At 44.0% G+C, this 14,480-nt stretch overlaps 1 protein-coding gene across 1 annotated transcript; it reads left to right on the top strand.

The window, feature by feature from the left end:
• Nucleotides 1–326: 326 nt before the first annotated feature.
• On the top strand, nt 327–9,378 carry GUITHDRAFT_145720 (hypothetical protein; the record flags this gene model as incomplete). The annotated part of the gene is made up of 9 exons (XM_005823373.1): nt 327–2,410; nt 2,455–6,613; nt 6,661–6,741; nt 6,802–7,816; nt 8,087–8,178; nt 8,228–8,414; nt 8,751–8,836; nt 8,952–9,007; nt 9,300–9,378. The coding sequence occupies 9 exons, from the start codon at nt 327–329 to the stop codon at nt 9,376–9,378; spliced, it is 7,839 nt and encodes a 2,612-aa protein (XP_005823430.1).
• Nucleotides 9,379–14,480: the final 5,102 nt, after the last annotated feature.

Raw genomic sequence — 14,480 nt, 5'->3', positions numbered from 1 at the left:
GTGGAAATATTTCCATCTTTGGCACAAATTTTGGCCTGTATTCAACTTCTTCCAAATCTAGGACAGGGTACGAGATGTTTCATCGCGTTGCTCACTTTTGATAATCTCCCTTGCTTTATCGATGAATAGGAAAACGTCCAGCGAAAGCACTGATTGGACATCCGAGACGGTGCTGACGTCTCTAGTCCCTTCAGGAGTTGGCAAGGACCTCCCTGTTATGCTTTCCTCGTCTAACATGCTCGGGTGACCTTCAGTGTATCCACAATTGGCTCTCTGACGGCCCTGCATGTTTCAGAACGTTATCTTCGTCCTTCTCCTTTGCCAGCATGCGAATACATCAGCTTGCTCCTTCCAATCTTCCAGGCACTGGCATGGTGAACTTGACGGTGATCGGCTCCAATTTTGGAGCTCAGGATTACACTCCAAACTTGCTAGTCATGAGGCCAAATGGTCTCGTTTCTTGCCCATTCACACATTGGGCTTCAGAGAGCTGTCTCATCTGCAGAGCACCGGCTGGGTTTGGCAAGGAACTCCAAATCATAGTTCAGGTCTCTGACCAAGAGTTGACGTCAGAAGGTATCCTCTCCTTCGATGTTCCGTCCATCTTCTCAATCGAACCAGCTTGTTCTCCTACGTTTGGTCTACAAGAAGTGTGGATCAGGGGGAAAAACTTCGGGAAACTCAACACCAAAGAAATCTATTGCAAGACAGATGAAAAGAATGTTACTGTTTGCCAAACGCTAGGGTATGTTTCTTTGCTGGTTCCACGGATTTTCATAGGAATTTCGGAATGTACAAGTGCTCGCTGGTTTTCCGATGACCTCGTTTATTGCAAGACTGTTGAGGGTACGGGACACTCGTTGATTGTCAAGGTCGATGTAGGCAATCAAACAGGATATCTCTCGTCTGCCTTCACTTATCATGCTCCAGTCGTCCTGAACTCAACAAGAGTAGTATCTTCACACCAAGAAGTTGAACTGACTGGAAGTTCCTTTGGCTTCTTCTCGAGCACACCCAAGGCCAGCATCGGCTTGACACCATGCGAATTCACCTTTTATTTCTCTGATTCAAGTTTGACCTGCAAAGTTTCATCTGGCGTGGGCCAGGACTTGACAATCGCGGTCACTGTTGGCTCGTCATTGCAGTCCAACATTTCCTGCTATCTCGCCTCTCTGAGTTCAGGGGACATTGATGCTCAGTCGCTGACGGATCTCATGACAGGAGGACATGCAGACTTTTGCAAACATCTTAGCCAGCTCTCCGCCTATGGGAAGTACACTCGCTACGAACGTGCTCTGTTCACCTACGGAGGAACACTTAACTCCTCCGAACTGAACGTTTCTGCCGGAAGCACCGCGGCCTCTCAACAGAATATTGGCCCTGACGAGCATCGCATTCTGCTCAGTCTGCCAGGATCGAAATATGGCTCATTCGATTCATCAGCCTCTGTTCGCGTTGGGTTGACCGCAGCTTCAGCCACCCATTGGATATCGGACTCGATAATATGGGTAAAGCCAAGTTTTGGTCTATCCGACAATCTGGACCTTCAACTCACGATCGCAAACCAAAGGGCCACGTTCTTCAGCGCATTCTCGTATGATGTTGCGAGCATTCAAGACACCCTGACGCTGCTTTCTCTTCTTGATCCACAATCACACAATGATTCATACGCACATATCGTTCCAGGTATCAATTCTCCTGCGCTAGGGAACGTTTACGGGGCCATAATCTTAATATCTGGAGGCATAGTTGACAGCTCACCCAGGGCAAGCCTTGGTACCGTCGCACATTCCACCGCGTGGATTTCTGACACTTTCATCCTTGTCAAAGTCGCTCAGGGAAGTGGATCAGGAGTTGACTTTTCTATCACAATTCAAGGAATTTCAAGAGGTGGAGGCTCCGCTTGTCAAGTTTTCTCATACGATCTTCCAAGTGCACAGTTCGTCTCACACGCCCATGATGTGTTCACTGCTCCTTCTCTGCCTGAAATGATTCCAAACTTCCCCTGCGAAGGAGGAAATCCATTCCTTATTTTCGGTTCAAACTTAGGGTCACATGCAAACAGTCTGAAAAGCAATCTTCATAAGACTGCCAGTGAGTTTACCCTATGGAGGAGTGATATCGTCATCTATGGCAAAGTTCCTGCAGGGTTGAATCCCGTGCTTTTCTCTCAAGTTAGAATCACCTCAGATCTCCAAATTTCAACAACGTCTCAGCTCTTCTCTTATGACTCCCCCGCCTTTTCCTTGATTTCTCCAAGTAACATACCTACCTTGGGGAGCAAGCCGAACATCTCGCAAGCGGGTGGGATCTCAATTTCTGCAAGCAACTTTGGAACTAGTTTGTATTCTCTTGGACTTCGCGTTGATGGGACATCTGCATCACACACGCTGTGGACTTCAGATACCAGGTACTTTCCTTCACGCATCGGCTCACGTTGAATGTTTTTTGCAGGATCAATTGCTACTTTGCTCGTGGGATAGGAAGGAACTGGAAATTGACGGCAAGTATGAATCAGTTGTATTACACGCAATCGCGAACAGTCTCATATGATGTCGCGGTCTTGAAATCATCAAATGGGACTATATGGAACTACACGCTTCAATATGTGAATGAATCATGTATTCAAGAGCAAGTTGTCAATCAGATTGCTGCATCTACCTGTCTAAATTCTACTACGGAAGGGTCGTGCAATAATTCCTATTGGTACAATTTCTTTCTATCAACCAATTGGAGTTCTCAATCAGCAGTACTTGAGCTTCTGCCTGCAACGCTTTGGGAAAGATGGCTTTTAAATTGCTCGGATCAAACTCAACTTGATGGAAACTCTCCTGGATCGAACTCAGCGACAAGAGGAGAAGCCTATATCACCTTCGACGGAAGCAGCTTGTCAAGTTTTGATCAAAGTCCTCGGACTCGCGTTGGTCGCAGCTCAGCACAGCTGACTGCATGGATCTCTGACTCGTCGACCGTTGCAAAGCTTTGTGCAGGGCACGATTACTATCTGATTGTGACTGCAACTGTTGCTGAACAGTACAGATCTTTGTCTGAAATCTTCACATATGATGCGGCAGTGCTCCAAAAAATCGTTCCTCCCGAAAGACCTCCTTCGGCTCTTCCATCGGCCGCCGAGATCACGTTATTTGGATCGGCGTTGGGTGAATATGACACGTCCTCGCTGATTTCAGTCGGGGGAACTTTCTGCCAGTACTCTCGATGGTCGAGCGACACCAGCATGATCTGCGCAGTATCAAATGGCGTCGGAGTGGAAAAAGACGTAGTACTGCAGATGCAATCTTCTTATGGAGGCTTGTTGCAATCAAGCTCGTTTGCTTCCTTTCTACTCGTGAGCATCATCGATTCCATACAGGTTATTGGAGGAGCAAACGTCCACGTCGTAAGAATTGCAATCGATACGTTTATCATGGGATTTCAGACTGACTCAAATTTACCCTACTATAGCCCTTTGGGTTCTTCGAACTTCATCATTGATGGATTCTTGAAGAGTCCGACAGCAAGTTCTGATAATCTACCGCTTTCTGGGAAAGACGCAATTCTGTTCAGAAACATGACTGCTTCATGGAATCAAAGTTACGGGAGACTCAATCTTTCGCTTGCTCCTGGGGCACGACTGACTGCAGGGTATTTGCTTGAGATATCCTTTGAAATCAAGAATCCTTTGACAAAACAGCCTCCTATCATTCCTGTCATCTGGTTACAAGGCAGAACTCCTATCTCACCAAAGAGGATGGACGGGTTTGCGCTCAACTCTACTATCGCACCCAGATTTGATTATACCTTTGTCAACTTCTCGTCGCCTGTTCTGTACGGCCTGACAACTCTTCGTTTCGAGTTCCGACCGAATGCTGACATGGAACCTGGAACTAACGTCACTATCTCAGGTCTGAAGGGTTCAACAACAGTACAGAACCTCGAGCTTGAACTGCTGGGGCCCGCTTCATCGATTTTCACGTCGTCATATTTCATCAACATGACCAACAAAACGTATGGGTTACTCTGTAATGGGACAGTCAAGGGAATTCTAGACACCAATCCGCGGAATATCAAATTGGATGCCTGTGACTGTGTGAAGTTGGGATATTACATCAACATAAAAAATGAGTCAAGGCAAATCGTTCAGATCATCTCTCTTCAAAGTTGTACGTTGTATATAGACACCGCTTTCACAGTTGTCCAAGCTGGGTTCAGCATATACAATGAGCCTGAGTACATAATTTCGACAGGGCAAGATTATGCTGTGCATGTTTCTTCTCCTGGAAAGGCTGTATGGTTACCACTAGCAGGATGTACTCCAATGCCAGCAAATGGTCAGAGAATTTGTTTGCCGTTGGACGGATCACTCATGTTATCTTCAAACACTAAAATCCGCTCGGGTACTGTGATTGTATTTGAGATCAGACTGCGGAATAGTCGTAATGCACAAGCTGCATTGACGCCTTCGATCAGTGCAACTGGTTTTCTTAATTTTGAGATACAGAGCATGAACGGGTTTGCATTACTCGCAGATTCCTATCCTTCATTTCCCTATACAAATGTGAAATCAAATTCCAACGTAAGATTTGGTGTCAATACCTTCACTGTCTATCTATCAACAAACGTTGACATAGAAGGCCCCGCTGTTTTAGCTGTGGAAGGAATTCAAGGCATTGAAAGTGTGGATTCGACATCGATTCTTTTGAATGGTGCAAATGCATCCCTTTTCACGAACTCGCTTGCAGCCTGGAATCAGCAGTCAGGGAGCATTACGTGCAATCTCAATACAGGAAGTACTATCAAGGGTGTCGGAAATCTGGACGAATTGATAATCGCAAGCCCGGGCTGGGGGTATGAGGATGGAAGGCTTCACATCCACAATGCCAGCGGCCGGGGATTTCGAGCTGATTTTGTGGTAAACCCAGAAGGATCTATCAAGTTGATCAACATTCTCAGTGCAGGTTATGGGTACTTTGCCGACTTCTCATTTGATTTCTACTTTGCAAACAAGGATGTCAGCATGACATACACCATTACGAAAGTATATGTTCAGAATGATTTGACTTCCTTCTACATGCATGGATGTTCATTTCCTGGGACTTTATCTGCTGTTGAACCACATGGTTCGGGGTTTGAAGGTTTCTATGAAGTATCAGACGGTGCTATCTTGAATGTGCGACTCACCAAGAATGGTCAGGACTACCTATCGAAACCAGTCCTAGTCACAAATGATACGTCTTGTCGATGTGGATCTGGCATTGAAGAAGTTATCATAGTCAATGCTGGTGCGAACTTAACATCTACTGGGAGATTGCAGTTGTCTACCTTGAATGTCGGCAGTGGGTTTGCTGCTTCGTTTTCTGCATTTCCCAACGGTTCGCTATCGAAGGTGACCGTTGAAACTGTAGGAAGTGGGTATTATTCGGGAGTGGTTGACTGGGTCTTGCTGTGCTTCGACGAAGCGAACTCGATCTACTTCGAATGCAGTGGAGGAGTTCAGCTCAGTTTCTTGGTGGGTAAATCCTCTGCAACACCTGGAGGATTAGAAAATTGTGTTGGACTTTATTGGGCCAACAGCGCGGAGGTTCTTCGAGTTTCAAGAGTGATTTCCTTCGATTTCTCTCTCAGGAACAATGATCTAGCTATCTCTCAACAATATGTCTCCATTGCTTTAAATACGAGTACTGTTGCGATCCCAAAAACAATAGCTAAAAATTCGATTCTACCGTCCAATTCTTATCCGAAGTTTTTGATCAAGGACATTGCATCAAGCTCTTCTGTCAGCTATGCCACAACTTTATTAACAGTCACTTTGTTGCCAAATGGTGATTTGCTTCCAGGTGAAAAAATTACTATTTCGGGGCTATATGGTTCAAGTACGCCTTCATCGCTCATTGAAATATCGCAAGGAGACCAAATTTTCGTTCGACTGGCCCCATGGAATGTCGACGCAGGCACAATCATTCTAACCATTGGCAAGGACAAAAGAATGCGGTCAGATATAGCAACAGTGCTTTCGTTTCAATTGAGGAACAGTGAAGTGGAAAACCTCAAGGCAATTGCTTACATTGAGAGCACTGTGGATGGAAGCTGGGATGCGCCGCTTCGAAATCTTACCAAATTTTCTGATGGTTACATGCCAATTGAAAGAGAGTGCATGAACATGGAAACGTTTGATGTGGATGAGATGGGAAGATCGATACTTGCATGCACATTTGACGCGTCGACTCTTCCATGCTGCAATGAATATTCTACGTCGTGCTGCTCACTTCTTAATGGTAAATTCCAGCCTTACTTTTGGATGAAGAACATCTCATCTTCGTCGAGTGTTGCTGGAGCAATCACTACAATAACTGTGTCTCTTGCAGCAACTGCGACGATCGGAGCACCCAGCGAAATAACACTGTCAGGATTCAAAGATGCTGGATTCAAGACGGCAAACATTTCTGGGGAGTATCTTGATTTGGCTGGTCCGAACGCTGGCACTTTTACAAGCAGTCATGCAAGTTGGAACGAGGAGGCTGGAAACGTCACTCTTAGCTTTGTCGGATCACGAACCCTTACCGTTCAAACTCCTACGATCTTTTCATTTCAGATTCGAAATCCTTACAAGCTGAATGTAATCTTTCTGTGCTCAATATTGCTTTCCTCTGACACTATTTGCAGGATGGATCCAAAGTTTTGATTTCATCCTCGGGTCGAGGCTCTGGAGTGATCTTCATCGCCGAACAGACAATGATTGGACTGGTCTTAAAGACTGACACGCTCCCAAAGTTTTTGGTTTCTGAGATCACCACTTCGCCTCAGGTTTACAATACTTCTACATATATTTCGGTCACACTTGTTTTCAATGCACTCCTTGTCTCCCCGGCAAGAATAATCATAGAGGGCTTGGACGGTTTCGAGTTCAATCAGCGCAATAGTTCTACAATACAAAGTAAGATTTGGGAGTCAGTGTACAGTGGTACAGCACAGTTTTCAAACGGAAGTGCACTGGTCACTTTGGATGCAACCGCTTCATCAGTCGATGGAGCATACACGGGCATGATACTTCTAATCCTCTTCAATGACACCAACCAACCTTTCTGGAGATTTTCAATTCAATCTTATTTCGGCAAGACGAAGCTGGCCACTCTGAAGAAGGAAATTCCAGCAATGCCCATATTGGTTTCTATTGGGAGCGTAGTCATCATGACAAACAACTATTATTTGGATGATAATTCTGCCTCGTTTTCAGACGGAAACTTTTTCGTAGCGCTGAAGGCTGGACAAACAATTTCGCCTTCCCCAAGTGAATTTGTATTCATGATTGATGTAGTTCAAACTGGAAGAATTGGAGGTTCAAGGATTGTCAGCGTTGCTGTCGACGGAGTTCTTCCATTTCAAAAGACAAATTTTGAAATAGCTCAAATCGAACCAATAGGCCCACCATCATTTGTGACTGCAAGTGTGTATACCACGTCGAATGTTCTTGGTGGATGGAACACCATATTTGTGACCTTGAGCATCAATTTTGACGTACGAGACCACAGTTGTTCAAGCGCCTCATTTTGTTTTGCGTTTACTATCACTGGGTTGACAAACTTTCAGTCTGAGGAAATTTTCCATACAGGTGGTCAATCAAAAGATAGTATTGCCATGGTAGACTGGAATAGAAACAAAGGCATTCTGATCGTTTATCTCAAAAATGATATTGAGATTTATCCTCTGGAGGTTCTCCAATTTTCGTTCACCCTTCTCAATTCAATGTACATGGTTGAACCTCTCACCACCTATGTTTCCTCAAACAGTCCGCAATCGATCGATCGGCAGCAAATGACAGGTCAAATATCAAAGATTGATGCAAGTCTTTCGTTCAGTTATATTTCACTCGAAAGTTCAAACCGAGTGTTTTCCTCAGCAACTATTTTGAAACTCACTTTCGCTGTTAACTCACTTCTTTATGGTCCAACTAATTTTGTGCTGCACCCGCTCCTTGGTTTTGAGATGTTGCGAAACAACAGCAAAATTCTTTTGGTCAACCCTGCCTCATCAATTTTCGGGGATGTATCGTTCTCGGATAAAGAATATGCTCTTTCCTTCGTCTTGTTAGAAGGTCACTCAATCGATCAGGATCAAATGATTTCCCTTTGGTTTGAACTCCGGAATCCTTATCCTGGTTTTGAAGTGGTTGACAATTTAACGGTAAGCTCAAACGTAGTTTCTTTGTGATACTGATGCTGATTTTTCGTAGATCTCGTCGTACGGGGCGATGAATTTTAATGCTACAATTCCTTCAAAAGTTTCACCGATTGAAAACGCTTCTTTGACCTCTTCCTTAATTTCTTGGAGCTCTGAGGTCACCTCTGGGTACAATAACTTCTCGGTCACCATTGCTGGGAACTTCATGCTTGAGCCTGGAGCTCAATTCCTACTGCAAGGTTTCACAAACTTTCTCACGGAAGATGTTCCATGCTCCAAACCTGAAGGAGACTGTAAAGCATGGAGACTATTGCTTGAAGGCAAACATGCTGGCTTGTTTGATTCTGCAAAGACAACTTGGAAGCAGAATGAGGGCACGCTGCTTGTCGTCCTGAGAGATGGTCATGCTTTATTTGAGAATGCAACATTTTCATTCAGTATACTCAATCCCAACGCATCCAGCTGCAAGTCGTTTCTGATTTCACAGTATTATCCTTTCAATGTGAATTCATTTATTCTGACTTCTTCATCGGATGCCCTTCCTTGTAATCGATCATGCTTGTGTTCTCTGAAAGTCCCAGCCTTCGAGTATGCAAATTTGGAGTGGAATACGGACAAACGATCTACTATTGTCACTTTCACCATAACATTCATGTCAAACGTAATATGGAATTATGGAACTAGCTTGCTGATTTCTGGTCTTGTCGGATTTCAAGATCCGGATAACCCAAAGTTTCCAATCAAGATTTTGTCACCAGCACGATTGCCAGGTTCAGGTGCAGGTTTTTTTGTTGGCCAAGGCGGAGCATGGGACTCTGGAATTTGGCGAAAGGTGGACGGAACGTTAGAACTGATTGTCAGCGAATGGTCATTTGTTCCCAGAGAGACAAAAATCAGTTTGTCATTCGATCTATTATCCTCTGTCTCTGTCCAACAATTTCGAGTTCACCTTCAAACAATCGGTGAGGTCACAATTCTTCCCATCCTTTGCTCAGTACGGTCCTCTATCTTGATAGGGTCCTTCAGCTACAGGCAGCCTTCCGTATTTCTTTTACAACCGAATTCGGCATTGACTGTTGGCAAAGATTTGATTTTTTTAAACACAAATCATTTTGGATCTACAGATTACTCACCAAAGCTCAAAATTGGATCAACGTTGTGCGAATTGTCCCGTTGGACCTCCGATACTATCATAACACTTAAGGTAGCAGCAGGAATAAATGACGCTCCGGTGTGTCCAGACACACCAATGAATTGCTATCACTCTGTAGGAATAACAATTATTGACGATTTTGTTTTGACACGAGCAAAGTTGTTTCGTTATGAGTATCCGTTCATATCTGCTATCGTGCCGAGGAATGGAGGGACTGCTGGAGGATTTGTTTCAACAGTATCTGGTGGAAATTTTGGAACATATGACAATTCGATGAATGTGCAATTCATTGCTAGAGATACTGACCCTCCAAGAGATTGTGAATACACCTCATGGTTATCAGATAGCTCTGCAATTTGCAAGGTTCCAAGAATTGGTCGTAAAGTTTCAGTCGACGTGGTTGCATTTGTAGGTCAATCGTACAATGTTTCTCGAAATGCTACCTTTATCTACAACGCACCCAAAGTCACGGGAGTCGTTCCAAAGAATTCTCCAACAACAGGAGGAGTCACGGTCACTTTTCTTGGCGAACAATTCGGTCTTGTCACCACAAAATTATCGGCCAGAATCGGACCAACGACTGCAAATGCGTCAGTTTGGAATTCTGATAGTACTGTTTTCATGTATAGTCCTCCGGGAGTAGGTACTGTCAAAGCTGTCCTCTTATCCATAATCAACATCGAAGTAGAGCTTTCCAAAGACTTGGTCAACTCTTTTTACTTTGACAAGCCTGCCGTCAAGGTGTCAATAAACTCCACAATGAATGGACCCCCTCGAATACAAAATGTCAGGCAGGTCAACATAATTGGTTCAAACTTTGGTACTACAAACGTTGGATGGTATTATGACAAGTGTATACGATATCGCAATCCACTTGACCAAAGTTTGTTGGCTGAATGCTTATCAGGAGATTCTACATTTTTTGGAATTGGTGCAACAACAGCTTTGGCATCTACTTGGACATCAGATACTATCCTTGTAGGAAATCTTGTTCCCGGGCATCGATCAGCACTTGAGATACAAGCGAACATAAGTTACCAGATCGGAACTTCAAGTCTGATCTTCTCCTACGATAAGCCTTCGGCCAGTGCATCGAGCCTGGTCAATGTTCCAAGTATTTCGTCTCAAGCTTTCACCATCATGGGCAAGAATTATGGTGTCTATTCCGCTTCGATGCAATTGCGGATCGGCACAACAAGTACATTACGTACAATTTGGTTGTCGGATACGCAATTTACAGCAAGATCTTCGCAAGGTGTGTCAGGCTCACATGCTTTTTCTTTGACGACGGGAAGTGGAGGAATTTACCCCATTTCAGTACCCATGTTTGTTCAACAGGTAATACATAAAGTAACTACAAAAGTGAATCGTTGGACTGACTTTGCATTTTAGATTGGTACATTATCTTCGTTCTTTTCCTTCGACATATTAGTTCTCAATGGCTATCAACAAGCCCGTTTCAATACAGGAATACAAGCTTCGAATGAAACCTATATTTCAGGTGTGAGTATTGGCTTCTTTTCACGAACGTTGTCATCGAGAACTGGATTTACCAGCTCTCCATCGACCAGATGGATTTCAGACACAAGCTTAACATGTAGTTTCGGAGATTTTCTGCAAGGTTCTGCATCGTTTGCTTTAAGCTCTATTGCAATGTCTTCAACATTTTCGTTGGCATTCTCGTTCGACTCTCCAATCATGTCTAGCATTCAATGGAATTCATCGTCTTGTAGTACTAGCTTTTCTAGCTCTTTGCTTCCCATACATAATGCTAGTTTTGTTTGCTTTGCGAATGCCCCTTCTTACACAAAATCCACGTGCTCTGAAGTTTATGGTTCAAATTTTCTTAGGTATGATGGAACTTCACGGGCTCGATTTGAAAAGGTAAGCTGATACTCGTTCTTTCGTTCATGACATATGTTTTATAGACAGCAGCAGAGAGCACACTGTGGTTATCTTATACTTCCTTGATTGGCAAGCCACCAGGCTCAAGGATCACTGATCGTTCGAAATTCCCTCTTTTGTTGACTCTTGCCGTTTTGAAAGATACCCTGAGCAAAGCCTTTTCAATTGACTTCCCCACCATGTCCAGTGTCATGTCAAATGGTCCTATGGGGATTTCTCGAAGTATCCTACTCAATGGTGTCGATTATGGAGCTTATGACGTGACAGCACAAGCCCGAGTGGGTGGTTGTTTGGCTCCTCAGAGTGATTGGTCGCGATGGTACGGACCTGAGTTTGTGAAATATTGTGAACATGACTATACGGCGAGCACTGCCTGCGAGTACACAAGATGGAACTCAGACTCTCAACTTGTTTGTCATATTCCATACGGAGTTGGCGATCGAAATTCTATCATCTCAACATTATGGATGGCCCAGTCTACAATCACCTATGCATTTTCCTTCGATGGATATCCAAGAATCTTGCAAATATTCCCAACAAATGCGCCACCGCGAGGGACCTCTTCGGTTGAAAAATTTAGCTTGGTGAGATCAAATGATTTGAACCTCATGTTCTGACATTTCTTCAGACATTTGTTGGCATGAACTTTGGAAATGTCGACTCTTGTCAATCAGGTAGGGTTGGAAGGACAACTTGTTCGGAATCGAGGTGGTTGTCGTCATCATCTCTTGTTTGTCTGGTGCCTTCAGGATTGAACTTTGAGAATGATTATTCCTTTCTTCGTGATTCTGGATCTGTTGTGTTGACTGTAAACCTCCAACAGCAGCTTTGGAACACGTTTTCTTGGGCATTCAGTTATTCTGTGCCCTCTTTATCGGGACTTGGTGTAACATGTAACATCCCCGCTACGTCATCTATAAGGATATCAATTATCGGACAGAATTTTGCAAGATATGACACAACTCATTCCAGCTCAGAGGGTTCAACTGCTTCAGAATCATTTTCTTGGTTGTCTGATACAGCCATCACGTCAAAGACTGCAAGTGGACAACGCGGCTCGCAATCACTTCGAGTCACACTAAACTTGAACGTGGGGAGTGTCACTCAAGCAGTCAGTTATCTCAAGCCGAGCTCTTCTCGTCTTGACCGGAATAATTATCCAGCGACTGGATCAATCATGCTCACGCTTGTTGGAAGCTCTCTTGGAATGAATTCCCTGTCACAGAATAGCAAGCTCGGGTGGACTTGCATGGAACTCACATTTTGGATGTCTGAAACTTCGTTGCTGTGCACGTCTGCAGCTACAGCTTTGAAACACCTCAAAGTATCGCTGACGGCATCAGATCTGATCGGCACCGTCACTGAGATAGGGACTTATGATGCTATTGCTGTATCTCAGACTCGAGGAGACTCGTCAGTACATAACGAGAAAATAATCGAATCATATTTCGTGGTACGAAATGCAGGCTATTTTGATTTGTCTTTTTCTGCAAGGTCGGCAATGAGCTCAGCAGAAGCAACCTTATGGAATTCTGAAACTCAAGTAGAAGTCAAAAGGCTGTCAATCAGCACCAAAAATCGTCCAACAAGTCTTTTTGTTACTGCATCGCAATCATTCAGCACTGCAAGTTTCGCTTTTTCCTTGGAGCGGGCTCAAATATCAACTGTGTCATACAACAAAATGGATTCTTGGATTCCCGGTCTTTCGGTAACTGGAATTCATTTTTCACATTACGACAACTCCCTTGCTTTGCGGATCTCTCCAGGAACTGCTTCGGAGAAAAGTGAATGGATATCTGAGACTTCAATTGCGGGAAAATATCACCAAGCTTCACCTTCGTCATTATCATTGATCCTCACGAATGCACATGCGGGATCCACCTCTGACCTGCTGTCATTTGATTTACCACTTCTAACTTCAGTAAGAGTTGCAAATGTTCGAAACTCAGGTAAAGCTCTAACATTGTTTGGATTTCGTTTGCACGACAGAGATTTATCTGTTGTCTCATCAATTGGAAACACAGCGAACGAAGCCTCAGTGTGGCTTTCAGACACATCCATAGCATCCACCACTTCCTATGGAGTCGCTGCTACAACACATATTCATGCAACAGTAGCCATCCAAGTTTGCACCGTTACAGATCAGATTAGTTTTGACATTCCAAATCTTGACGAAACTTATTTTTCATCCAAGCTGGCTCTAAATGGTCCTTGCACTGGAAGTATTCAAGTTGAAGTGGTGGGTCAGAATATAGGATCTAGCGACTTCTCACCCTCCCAGAGGCTCGGAATGTCTTCATGTGAGGGAACAATTTGGTTCTCTCTGACCTCAGTCAGAGCATCCATTCCGTCTGGGTTTTCTCCTGTTTCACTGTATTCTGAATACGGGGGTGCAATGTCTCCGGAATCAATCTCTTCAGGATCTGTAGCTTTGATTGTGACTTCTGGTGTGAGACCAGGAACAGCAAAGTCAAGTTTTACCTACTCCCTACCAAAGCTTCAGAGTGTATCATGCCAAACCATCCAAAACGGTCATAATATCACTCTTTGGGGATCAGGATTCCTAATCTTTGATCCTTCAATTCGTTGCAGAATTCATCATACTGCAGCAGAGATGAGCGCTTGGATCTCTGAATCATCCATATACACAACGATTCCTGCTGGACAACTTGATTTTCTTGATGTCATAGCAACTGTTGGAATCAAAGTCTCGACGCTCAGCCACGTTCTATCCTATGATGGTGCATGGAATCATATACAAAAAATTTCCCCTTCAAATATACCTATGACTGGTCAAGTCACTTTAACATTAGCAGGTCATTTTCATGCTTGTAAAGACAATGATTGTTCCGTCAAAATTGGAGATTCGCTTGGATCATGCTTACCATGGTCATCAGATTCAGAAATACTCTGTTCCACCCCACCAGGAATGTACCAGTTCCAGGATATTCGCGTGTTGGCAGGAGCACAAGAAAGTCTTCTCACGAATGCACTGAGTTATGACTCTCCTGTGGTCCGCAGTACTAGTATCTCTAACTTGGCATCATCGTGCACCTCTGAAAAGAGTGTTGTGATACTGTCAGGACAGAACATGGGTGCACAGTCATACAATGCGAGCATTCGAATAGGAGAATCATCCTGTCTGCAATCGTACTGGATTTCTGTATCTTCCCTGACATGCATGGTAGCCCAGTCTGTTGGATCAGATTTAGGAACTACAATAACTCTTCTCAGTCCTGAACATCTT

The sequence above is a fragment of the Guillardia theta genome, assembly GCF_000315625.1.
Source record: "Guillardia theta CCMP2712 unplaced genomic scaffold GUITHscaffold_109, whole genome shotgun sequence".
NCBI lineage: Eukaryota > Cryptophyceae > Pyrenomonadales > Geminigeraceae > Guillardia > Guillardia theta.
Note: the sequence above shows the minus strand (reverse complement) of the source record. Positions and strands in the feature narration are given on the sequence as shown.